The sequence below is a fragment of the Bos taurus genome, chromosome 9 (genome assembly GCF_002263795.3).
Source record: "Bos taurus isolate L1 Dominette 01449 registration number 42190680 breed Hereford chromosome 9, ARS-UCD2.0, whole genome shotgun sequence".
Classification (NCBI taxonomy): domain Eukaryota; kingdom Metazoa; phylum Chordata; class Mammalia; order Artiodactyla; family Bovidae; genus Bos; species Bos taurus.
Window position 1 is genome coordinate 63,924,556 of NC_037336.1, and position 12,816 is coordinate 63,937,371.

Sequence of the window (12,816 nt, forward strand, 5' to 3'; positions counted from 1 at the left end):
AGGTGGAAGCCAGGTATTGTTCCATGGCAGCACAGAATTTTAAAAGAAACCTCTTTTTAAATGTGTATAGAGAAGGGGAAAAAAATCTAACACTTGTTTGTTTTCTCCTGCTGCTTTAGAGAGAGATAAAAAATGTCTGATCCTTCAGCCTATTACCTCTGGTTGGAGACTCCTGGCCTTCCTGCCTGTTACCCTCTCATTCCCCCCTTTTGTTTTAGGAGAATTGTGTTGCCTAGGGAAAGGGGCGTTGTTCTTGTTCTGTAACTGCTTCCTACCTGATAAGGGGCGTCATCCCTAAATTAGTGAGGCAACATACTCTCCTAACACTCATATTGAGGGTCTCTGATCCAGGGGCCCCATGTTGGAGGAAGCTGCCACAGTGGCAGGAGTTTGAGCAACCATTTGTAACTTAAGAGCCTTCATGCGACTAGAAACAAATCCAGCTACGCAGTTATAGATGCAGGGAGCAAACAGAAAAAAAACAGAACTATCAGAATTATTGCAATTAGGATAGTTTTCCACCATGGGGAACTAGTTAAAATCTCCCAAAGTGAGGCAATTGAGGTTTCAGGAGTATCCATAGCCTGAATCGTCTTGTTCATGTGTTTAGTAAAGAGAGTAACGTTAATGCTTATATCATGTATATATGCACAGCACTGGCTATGAATAATGGCACAAGTTCCTCCTTGTGCAGCTGTTACAGTATCTAAGGCCAATCTGTTTTGTTAAACCACCTTTCTAATTTGTATTTGTTCGGCATTAAGAGCTGAAATAGCTTTTTGAGAATCTTGTAAAGCCTGTTGAGTAAAGTTAGTCAGGGCATCCACTCATAGCATAACATCTGTAGTTCCCAGAGAGGGAACAAATACTGCAGCCAAATAATCATACAGGGAAAGCAGACCTTGCCCAGCGAGTTCTAAGGTGTGGCAAATTGGCAGGTTTCTTTGGAAGCTCTGAAAATAGGAAGCTGTGAGTAAAAGCTAGACCTAGGGTGCATCTCCCTGTCCAGCCAGGGGGAAGCCACGCCCATAGGTAAGGGCCATATATCCAGTAGGTCCCGTTTGGAGCAAGGCAGTGTGACTGAGATATCCAGTCCCAATCAGTGCCTGGCCAGGCAAAGGGAGGACCTGAACTGGGCTTGGAAAACATGGGAATGATTACATTGCATATTTCCTGAGGCAAAAATCCCAATTGTTTTCAATGATTATAATTAAATTGTTGGCTAACTTCTGGGGATGACTCTGTTGGTTCCCAGCATATGGGAGTGCTAGATATTAGACGTCCCTTTTCAAGAGTTGGCCATATAACCTCATCCCATATTTGATAAACATCAGGTAAAAAGCCACGGATCTAGACCCATTTACCTTCTTGTGTAGCAAAATAGTCATTAAACCAAGACAGTATATAATCAAAATTAAAAGTCACATTATGTCCATAGTTAAAGTACAAAGTGTTGCACCAGTCCATTTTAGGATTGTTAGATGTCATCAGATTAAGAAGAGGCATCACATATGATTGTTGTTGTTGAAGGTATGCGCAGACTTGGAGAAAGTCCTTTCCTTGAAGTGGAGATGCCACCACGGGAAGCCTTCCACTGATGAAGAGGGGAGCGCTCCACAGACCCAGCAGTTAGACTGATTGTGGAATGAAGCATAGGAGTGAGCTCAGGACAGGAAGGCATTGTCTTGAGGATCAGATGGCAGACTCAGGATTTTTGGAGTCAGCAGAAGCAAGCTCACATAGATTATCAGGCCCATCTGAAAAGTACAAAGTCAGAGCATAGAAAATAAAAACATAAAATGACATCACTTAGTTCTGGTCAGGGTGCCACCTCTTAACTTGAGTGCAATATACCCATGAATCAATTCCTGGCACTTTGACAGCTGTGGGAGAACAAAGAATAACCTGGTAAGGGCCTTCCCAGAGGGGCTTAAGGGATTGGCCCCCAGATCACAATGTTTTTATCAGGACCTCAGTTCCTGGCTCAGATAGAGGCGTACTTGACTCAGAGGCTGGGTCAGGAGTCACTTTCTGGAGTTCCATTAATGTCTGTTGAAAAGCTGAGAGCCGAGTTACATAATTAGTTAATTCCAAGGCTTTAGGAAGACTTTTCCATTGAGCATTTTCAGGAATTATTAATCGTCCATCCTCGGACTGTAATCATCCTTTATCAGTAATCTTAGCTCCGCTTTTCTCACATTTTCCTAACTCTTCCTCAGTATCTTGTGGTTTTTCCTGTCCCACAGGACCTGTCCAGATCAAAGGCGTCTGCATTGAAGGGTTTCATTAAGCTCTGCCTTTTTGGCTTGACAGTCAGCTGATTACCCTAGGCTGCTTTACTCCCTTCCCTGCTGTGCCCTTTGCCATGCATAAAGGCTACTTCTTTTGGACAGTATATAGCAGTAAAAAGTCTCTCAATCTCCCTGAAATGCTTAATAGGTCCTCCTGTTGCCATTTTAAATTGTCTTTCTTTCCATACTGCAGCATAAGCATGTAAAGTCAAATAAGCATACTTAGAAGGCAGTGGCACCCCACTCCAGTACTCTTGCCTGGAAAGTCCCATGGACGGAGGAGCCTGGTGGGCTGCAGTCCAAGGGGTGTCTGGGACTTGGACGCGACTGAGCGACTTCACTTTCACTTTTCACTTTCATGCATTGGAGGAGGAAATGGCAACCCACTCCAGTGTTCTTGCCTGGAAAATCCCAGGGATGGGGGAGCCTGGTGGGCTGCCGTCTCTGGGGTCGCACAGAGTCGGACACGACTGAAGCGACTTAGCAGCAGCAGCAGCAGAATTAGTGTAGATATTTACTCGCTGCCCTTTGCTTAACTCTAGAACTTGGGTCAGAGCCACAAGCTCCACTAGCTGAGCACTCATTCCCTGGGGGAGAGGTTTCGCTTCTAAAATCTCTTCAGTCGTCACCATGGCGTAACCTGCTTTACGCTTCCCATCCCAAATAAAAGAGCTGCCATCTAAATATTTCCATGTCAGGATTGTCTAATGAGGTATCCACCAGATCTTCCAGAGCTACATTGTTTTAAGTTAGAAATTGGGAAAAATCGTGATCAGGTGTTTCATTTTCCTTTTTAGGAAGGAAAGTGGCAAGACTTAAATTTCCACAAACTTTAAGCTTAGTTATTGGTCCTTGTAACAACGACTGATATTTAAGAAAGCCTACTGTCTGTCATCCAAGTATTAACCTTAGAGTTTAAGAATACACTCCTATAGACTGCTGATGAGGCCTTTGGGGTTGGATCAAAACTCCCAAGGCCATACTTTTTCTTTCAGGGACAAACAAATTAAATTCTAACCCTGTGGGCAAGCTCAAAGCAGGAGCTTGCAGGAGAGAAGTCTGAAGAGCCGTAAAAGCCTTTGAGTATCTGGAGACCAAACCAGTTTGTCAGTTTGAGCCTGCTGAGTTTCAATTATAAGTTTATATAAAGGCTGGGCAAATTCCCTATGACACAGAATCCAAATGCAGCAGTAGCCTGTCATTCCTAAAAATCCTCTCAGTAGTCTTAAAGTCATAGGTAGTTCAGTTCAGTTAAGTCGCTCAGCCATGTCTGACTCATTGTGATCCCGTGAACTGCAGAACGCCAGGCTTCCCTGTCCATCACCAACTCTCAGAGTCTACCCAAACCCATGTCCATTGAGTTGGTGATGCCATCGAACCATCTCATCTTCTGTTGTCCCCTTCTCCTCCTGCCCTCAATCTTTCCTAGCATCAGGGTCTTTTCCAGTGAGTCAGCTCTTTGCATCAGGTGGCCAAAGTACTGGAGTTTCAGCTTCAACATCAGTCCTTCCAGTGAACACCCAGGACTGATCTCCTTTAGAATGGACTGATTGGATCTCCTTGCAGTCCAAGGGACTCTCAAGAGTCTTCTCCAACACCACAGTTCAAAAGCATCAATTCTTCGGCGCTCAGCTTTCTTCACAGTCCAACTCTCACATCCATACATGAATACTGGAAAAACCATAGCCTTGACTAGACGGACATTTGTTGGCAAAGTAATGTCTCTGGTTTTTAATATGCTGTTTAGGTTGGTCATAACTTTCCTTCCAAGGAGCAAGCGTCTTTTAATTTCATGGCTGCAATCACCATCTGCAGTGATTTTGGAGCCCAGAAAAATAAAGTCAGCCATTGTTTCCACTGTCTCCCCATCTATTTGCCATGAAGTGATGGGACCAGATGCCATGATCTTACTTTTCTGAATGTTGAGCTTTAAGCCAACTTTCTCACTCTCTTCTTTCACTTTCATCAAGAGACTCTTTAGTTCTTCTTTACTTTCTGCCATAAGGGTGGTGTCATCTGCATATCTGAGGTTATTGATACTTCTCTCAGCAGTCTTGATTCCAGCTTGTGTTTCATCCAGCCAAGCGTTTCTCATGATGTACTCTGCCTAGAAGTTAAATAAGCAGGGTGACAATATACAGCCTTGATGTACTCCTTTTCCTATTTGGAACCAGTCTGTTGTTCCATGTCCACTTCTAACAGTTGCTTCCTGACCTGCATACAGATTTCTCAAGAGGCAGATCAGGTGGTCTGGTATTCCCAGCTCTTTCAGAATTTTCCATAGCTTGTGGTGATCCACACAGTCACAGGCTTTGGCATAGTCAATAAAGCAGAAGTAGGTGTTTTTCTGGAATTCTCTTGCTTTTTCGATGATCCAGCGGATGTTGGCAATTTGATCTCTGGTTCCTCTGCCTTTTCTAAAACCAGCTAGAACATCTAGAAGTTCACGGTTCATGTATTGCTGAAGCCTGGCTTGGAGAATTTTGAGCATTACTTTACTAGTGTGTGAGATGAGTGCAATTGTGCAGTAGTTTGAGCATTCTTTGGCATTGCCTTTCTTTGGGATTAGAATGAGAACTGACCTTTTCCAGTCCTGTGGCCACTGCTGAGTTTTCCAAATTTGCTGGCATATTGAGTGCAGCACTTTCACGGCATCATCTTTTAGGATTTGAAATAGCTCAACTGGAATTCCATCACCTCCACTAGCTTTGTTGGCAGTGATGCTTTCTAAGGCCCACTTGCCTTCACATTCCAGAATGTCTGGCTCTAGGTAAGTGATTACATCATCATGATTATCTGGGTCGTGAATATCTGGGACATAGGTAGAGGATGATTTAATATAGGTTTAACTCAGAAAGCAAACTTCAAATCAATGACTGAAAAATATTTGGCTTGTTCAGGAATTTCAGACAATAGAGTATAAGGATTAGGCACCATGGGGTGTAAAGGAACTACAGCCTCACGTATTATTTGTAAATCTTGAACTAGTCTCATTTATCATTTAATTTCTTTATACCCAAAGTAGGAGTGTTTCATGGACTTTTACAGGGAATTAATAGCCCCTGCTTCTTTAAATTCTCATTGATGGGTTTTAACCCTTCCTTAACCTCAGGTTTCAGTGGATACTGCTTTTTATGTGGAAATAAATGTGGGTCTTTGAGCTTGACAACTGCTGGAATAGCGATTTGTGCTCAACCCACAGATTTTCCATCAGCCCATACTCTAGGATTTACATTTTGTTTAATTAATGGGAGAGAAAGGGAGGGCTGCATATTCATGAAAACAGAGGCATGGACCTTGCTCAGTATATCACTCCCCGAAAGGGGTGAGGGAGACTCTGGCACAGCCAGAAACTCATGTGAAAATAGCACAGAGTTCCAGTTGCAGCTTAGAGGCCGACTGAGATAATAACATTAGGCTCATCCAGACAGTCCTGTTATGGAAGCAGACTGGGGAGAAAGTGGGCCAGGGCTTCAGTAAGTTGCCCCAGTGTCCAAAAGGAAATTGACAGATTGCCGCGCCCCCCCCCCCACCCCCCACAGTTATTAATATCCAGAGTTCCTCAGGTACAATTAGGGCAGGAGCTTGTGTGGGGACCCCCGGGCACCTTCAGTCCTGATTGTCTTGAGAGTCCGACCCCTGAAACCTATGCTTCTAAGGGCAGTCTCTCCTCCATTGTGGTCCCTTGTAGACCAGACATGGAACCAGGGGAAGCTTAGATGCCTGAGGGCAATCCTGCTTGAGTTGCCCCTCCTTTCCACAGTAATAGCAAGCCTATCCTTTTTCACCTGGGCCCCTCTGGGCATTTTTCTCAGGCTGTTTAAGAATAAGGTTAGGGTTCGGACAGCCATTAAAAGGGCTTCCACCAGTTCCTTTGTCTTTCTCTGCCTTTGTTTTCCTCATATTCCTTGCCGTAATAGACTGTCTGAGGCAGTTGCAACAGATTATCTAAAGACTGATTTGGTCTATACGCCTAATTTAATAGCTTACAGTGGGTGTCTGGAGCCAACTGAGTGAGAAATCTATCTTTTAAGATAGATTCTTCCTTCTTCACTTTTGGGATCAATCTCAGTGAATCTGTGAAGGGCTTCCCTTAATCTATCTAGGAATTTACCAGGAGCTTCCTTCTCTTCCTGTTCTGTGTTTGCCAGTTTGGGATAGTTTAAAGTCTTAGCACATGCTTGCCTGAGTCCTTCAAGAATACATCTGACAAATAACTCTGATCCCATCTTCCTTTAGCCATGTTATAGTCCTAACCTGGTTCTATAGTTAGGACCGCCTGATTCCTAGTGGGGAGCTCGGTTATCTCATGCTCCCTCTTCCCTACTGATTCATTACAAAGCCATTCATCTCCATAGACAACCGCTTTCCCCAAAACTCAAAGTTTTGAGTCGGGAGTTAGTGTTTGTCCCAGAATATACATCACGTCCTTCCAAGTAAGGTCATAAAGCAGAGTAACAGCCTTAAAAGCTCTAATATAAATTTCTGGGTCCTCTAAATAATCTCCCAGATCCTCCGTGATTCTTTGTATTTCTTGATAAGGGCTTATTAACTCTTGTAGCCTGATTATTATCATGAAGCACCTCGTGGGTGCTTCATGAAGAGGCAACAGCTTATGTGGCTGTTCCTTGGCCTCTCTGTGCAAATGATCCCAGGGATAGATTGGAGGAACCTGGTTTTTATTTTTTTTAAATCTTTTTTTCGTGTCCTCCATCTTATCCTGTATTTCACCCTTAGTTTTTGCTGTCTGCGCTTCTCTTACTTCGATTGTCTGAGTTTCTGTTGAAACCAGAGTAGTCTAAGTTTGTACTGAGACTTGGGTTGTTTGGATCTCTACTTGGGCAGTTTGAATCTCAGTTTGGGTTTTTACTGAGACCGAGGCAACTTGAATTTCAGTTTCAGCTTCTGCCAAGACCAAGGCAACCCTTCTGGGCAGGGGTTCCCTGACTTTCAATTTGGTCAGTTTGGCGCCCTGGGAACGGGGGCAAAGTAGGAGGACAGGAGGGAGGTGAAGGTTTCATATCCAAATTTATACCCTTAGGACATAAGTCTGGCATGTCTTGCAGAGAGAAAAACGGTAACACATGTGCTACTTCTACCCATTTCCCTTGTTTTCTACAGAACTGTTGTAGCCACACGTTCCGGGAAACAAACTCACTCAGAAGGACAATGCAGATAGTGAAGTGGAGTGTTATTACCCAAGGCAGAGTCTCCACTTAGCCAAGGACCCCAACCAGTTTTTATGAAAACCTTATATACCCTAAGTGTATGTGCTCAAACCCACCTCTCCAAATTCTCTGAAACTAGTCTGAACAAAGGAAAAGAAAGATCCAGTCAAATTTAACCCGTGATTCATATGCCTTAAACCCGTGATTCGTATGCCTTAAGCCTAGGTAGTTAACAGTGGACAATTATCAGTAGGCCTGTGGTCATACCCCAGTAAGCATAATAGAATTTATGATTCTATTTGGTTACACAAATAATTAGGATATTCTTTTAGGCGGTGGAGAGTCTAGGTATGAGCCCTGGGGCTCTTCCATCTCGGGGGCGGGGTCTGGTTTTCCAGTTGGTATGTTGTTTCCATAGATACTGGGTATATAGCTCAAAATCCACAGTCCGGCCCAAGGTGGAGTCCTGCTTTTGAGGTGGAGCCTGTTCTGTCTGTTTCCTCCTTCAGAACCAGTCTAATTGTAAAACAGTATCATAATTAAGAGACCCTCCAACCTACCACCATTCACCATCCTCCAGTAGATACTGTGGCCATGCAGTTTCACATTGGAAGATCAGGCATGTCTTCTTTAAGCTCTCAGGATCAAATCTATCCCAGTTTTTCAGGGCACACTTCAAAGGAGTGAGGCTGGAATTGTTAGCTCCCATCTGTAAGAGAGGAAAAAAGTGACTGGCGCCATCTTTCTACTGGAGGCATCCCTCCCTGCTCTAGATGGGGGTGTAGACAGACTTTACACCGAAGCTTTCCTTCCCTGGTCAGATTTAGTCTGTCTTACTAACGCGGGTGCCGTAGTTGTCCTTCCCGGTTCTCCCACTGAGGCAGGGTGGAGATGCACCAGAGTAGACCTGATGGCATCCCAGACTAGTGTCCAGTTCCTCACCATTAAAACGTTGCTTGCCTCTGATGCCACCTGGGGTGCAATCAGAGTAATCTTCTGAAAGCCTCCCAAGTTAAGACCACTGAGGAAAACATTTGTCTCTTGAGTGCCTGTGCACAATCCTGAGTATATTCCTGACCACAGTAAGACCAGTACAAACATAAAACCAAGGTGTTCCTTCCTAGCGTCACTGCACCAAGTATAAGCAATAGCAAAAGAGATGGTGAAGGTCTGGCCAGTGAGGAAAAAGTGATTTTTGTCCTCGAGTTATTAGAGCCAGTCCTTTCAGTTCATTCCCACAGATTCCACAGAAACAGTATCTAAGGAGTTGGGACAAAAGCCACTGGAGAGCCTCCTCTGGTCCACTAAGAGCTAGCGTTACCAAAGGAAGAAGCCCACTGTGGTTCCTCTGTCAGTAACCTTTAACCTGAGAGATGCTCTTGGAACGAGAGCTCCATCTAGCTTCCGAACTTTCAACTCCTAGTGACGCTAGGTGCTCCCTGACTACCAATCTAAGTTTGGGACCTAAGTAACAGTACACATAGATCACAAGTCCCTTGAAAGTCTGTGATCTGTTAGATTAGGTTCAGTTCAGTTCAGTTTAGTCACTCAGTCGTGTCCGACTCTTTGCAACTCCATGAATCGAAGCACGCCAGGCCTCCCTGTCCATCACCAGCTCCCGGAGTTCACTCAAACTCAAGTCCATTGACTCAGTGATGCCATCCAGCCATCTTATCCTCTGTCGTCCCCTTCTCCTGCCCCCAATCCCTCCCAGCATCAGGGTCTTTTTCAGTGAGTCAGCTCTTTGCATGAGGTGGCCAAAGTACTGGAGTTTCAGCTTTAGCATCATTCCTTCCAAAGAACATCCAGGACTGATCTCCTTTAGAATGGACTGGTTGGATCGCCTTGCAGTGCAAGGGACTCTCAAGAGTCTTCTCCAACACCACAGTTCGAAAGCATTAATTCTTCAGCACTCAGCTTTCTTCACAGTCCAACTCTCACATCCATACATGACCACAGGAAAAACCATAGCCTTGACTAGATGGACCTTTGTTGGCAAAGTAATGTCTCTGCTTTTCAATATGCTGTCTAAGTTGGTCATAACTTTCCTTCGAAGGAGTAAGTGAAGTCACTCAGTCGTGTCCGAGTCTTTGCGACCCCATGGACTATAGCCCACCAGGCTCCTCCGTCCATGGGTTTCTCTGGGCAAGAATACTGGAGTCGGTTGCCATTTCCTTCTCCAAGGAGTAAGCGTCTTTTAATTTCATGGCTGCAGTCACCATCTGCAGTGATTTTGGAGCCCCCCAAAATAAAGTCTGACACTGTTTCCACTGTTTCCCCATCTATTTCCCATGAAGTGATCGGACCAGATGCCATGATCTTAGTTTTCTGAACGTTGAGCTTTAAGCCAACTTTTTCACTCTCCTCTTTCACTTTCATCAAGAGGCTTTTTAGTTCCTCTTCACTTTCTGCCATAAGGGTGGTGTCATCTGCATATCTGAGGTTATTGATATTTCTCCCAGCAATCTTGATTCCAGCTTGTGCTTCTTCCAGCCCAGCATTTCTCATGATGTACTCTGCATATAAGTTAAATAAGCAGGGTGACAATATACAGCCTTGACGTACTCCTTTTCCTGTTTGGAAACAGTCTGTTGTTCCATGTCCACTTCTAACTGTTGCTTCCTGACCTGCATATAGGTTTCTCAAGAGGCAGGTCAGGTGGTCTGGTATTCCCATCTCTTTCAGAATTTTCCACAGTTTATTGTGATCCACACAGTCAAAGGCTTTGGCATAGTCAATATAGCAGAAATAGATGTTTTATCTGGAACTCTTTTGCTTTTTCGATGATCCAGCGGATGTTGGCAATTTGATCTCTGGTTCCTCTGCCTTTTCTAAATCCAGCTTGAACATCCGGAAGTTCACGGTTCACATACTGCTGAAGCCTGGCTTGGAGAATTTTGAGCATTACTTTACTAGCGTGGGAGTGCAGTTGCGCGGTAGTTTGAGCATTCTTTGGCATTGCCTTTCTTTGCGATTGGAAAGAAAACTGACCTTTTCTACTCCTGTGGCCACTGCTGAGTTTTCCAAATTTGCTGGCATATTGAGTGCAGCACTTTCACAGCATCATCTTTAAGGATTTGAAATAGCTCAACTGGAATTTCATCACCTCCACTAGCTTTGTTCGTAGTGATGCTTTCTTGGGCCCACTTGACTTCCCATTCCAGGATGTCTGGCTCTAGGTGAGTGAGCAGTTCTAATTCCCAAGAAGTTATGAAATAGTCAAAGAGACTGGAAAGTTTGAGAAAAGAGAGTTCGGTCCACATCCTTCGTCCATCTGTGGCTGCTCCCCTTGCAGGGAGGTTGGATGTCTCTTGGCATTGGCAGGTCAGTATAAACCCCCGACAAGGCTCCCCTTCTTGGGGCTGCCTTCAGTCATTACGAGGCACCTCGAAACAGCAGAAACAGAACCTCGAAACAGGGCTCCTCGTTTGCTTCATGCAGGGCATGTCATTCATTCACACAAGCACACCATAGAGTCAGTAAAGTTCAGCAGAAAACGAGTTTGCTAGGGGAACAAAGAACCAGAGCTCCAAGCGTCCTTACCTTGTCTTGAAGAATCCTGGACGAGCCCTCAAGATGAAAGGTTATCACTGAGCCATGAAAGACACTGGGATTCTTGGCCTCCGGAAGAGAGGAATTCAATTTGGGGCCAGTGATGAGAGCTTTCCTGTAATTAAGTATAAAAGAGATAAAGATTCTGACATAGACATCAGAGGGGGACAGAAAGAGTGCCCCCTGCTAGTCTTTAGCTAGATGATATAAGCTACTAGCAATTTGCTAATTAGAGAAAGGAAATGTCTCAAAACTCAGAGAATGGCACCAGACCCCTTACCCACAACATGCATTTTGAGATAACACTGGCACAAGGTGAGTTGTCTTAAGCTGTAAAATGATTGACATGAGTCTTGAAGAAAGGCCCGGTTCCAAGCCAGTACAGTCTCATTAACATAGCTTAAGAGAACATTTGCACGAGTAAAGCATACTGGTTTGTCAAGTGGGTTCTGAGTCTTAGGGGGACCCACTTGAAGACAGAGTCTAGGGTAAATACATAGTTCATTAACATAGCTTAAGACAAACATTTCCTTAAGAAAAACCACATTGGTTAGCTCAAAGTTTGAGAAGAGTTAAGTTTAGGTGGAACCATGTATCATCATGGCAGCACAGAATTTTAAAAGAAACCTCTTTTTAAATGTGTATAGAGAAGAGGGAAAAAAAATCTAAGATTTGTTTGTTTCCTCCTGCTGCTTTAGAGAGATAAAAAATGTCAAACACTTGCAGCCTGTTTCCTGTGTTTGGAGATCCCTGGCCTTGCTGTCTGTTACCATCTCACCTTCCCCTGCCTCACACCCCACTGAATTATTTTGAAGTATCCCAAGTGCTGTATCTGAAAACAATTAAGAATACTGTGTTTATTATAAATTTTTGTGAAGTGTTTTTTACTTGGCTTTTGGTATTTAAAATTACCTAGTGAAGTATTCATATAAGCAGTTATGAGATATATTTTACCTTCTTAAAATTAATATTTTTAATTGCAGGGAAAATTATAAAATCTGTTCCTGGAAAACTAATGAAAGAGGTAAATATGGGCATTCTATAAAATGATAGTTATAAGCATATTTAAATATTAGTAAATTTTAATTGGCTATGTGATACTGAAAATCATAATCTTGATTTTTTTATTTTTATACCATGGTTTCCACAGAAAGGTCAACATTTGGAACCTTTCATCATGAATTTCATTAATTCTTGTGAATCTCCAAAGCCTAAACCGAGTAAACCAGAACTGACCATTCTCAGCCCTACCTCAGAGAATAATAAGAAGGTACTATGCATAGTCGCAGAGAGCCATTAAGTTTGAAATTGTCCTACTTACAACTTTTCCGTAGAGAATTCTTTGTTAGTGAAGTGGAGGGGACTGTATGCCTTTGTATGGAAATCAATTGTAAAGGACAAGGAGGGTATTGTAGGTAATTGCTTGGTTCTTTGCTTTAATGGGTAAATGTTTCTTAAGAATCTGTATTTGTCAGCTCCTACCGTTTCTCTTTTGGGGAAATTTTAAAGTGGTTTTCTTAGGTTGTAAATCACCAACTTCCAGGAATTAGGGAATTAATTTCTATAATGTATTTATGGTATTATATAATTTTAATTACATAAAATATTTCATCCTTTCATTAAACATGCACTTTATTATGTGCCTGCTATTGGGTGCTAGGCACTGGGAATATAAAAATAAATTCTGAGGACTTCCCTGGCAGTCCAGTGCTTAAGACTTCATGCTTTTTTTTGGTTTGTTTTTTCAGTTTTTAATTGGAGGATTGTGTTGGTTTCTACCAAATATCAACATGAATCAGCCATAG

General features: G+C 43.3%; 1 protein-coding gene across 5 annotated transcripts in view; it reads left to right on the top strand.

The window, feature by feature from the left end:
- SNX14 (sorting nexin 14) overlaps positions 1-12,816 on the top strand; it is an 84,216-nt gene that overhangs the window by 61,754 nt on the left and 9,646 nt on the right. For all 5 annotated transcript variants that reach the window (XM_024996711.2, XM_024996712.2, NM_001191536.1 and 2 more), the window contains 2 exon segments: positions 11,995-12,035; positions 12,162-12,281. In XM_024996711.2, coding sequence (XP_024852479.1) covers positions 11,995-12,035; positions 12,162-12,281 — 161 coding nt within the window.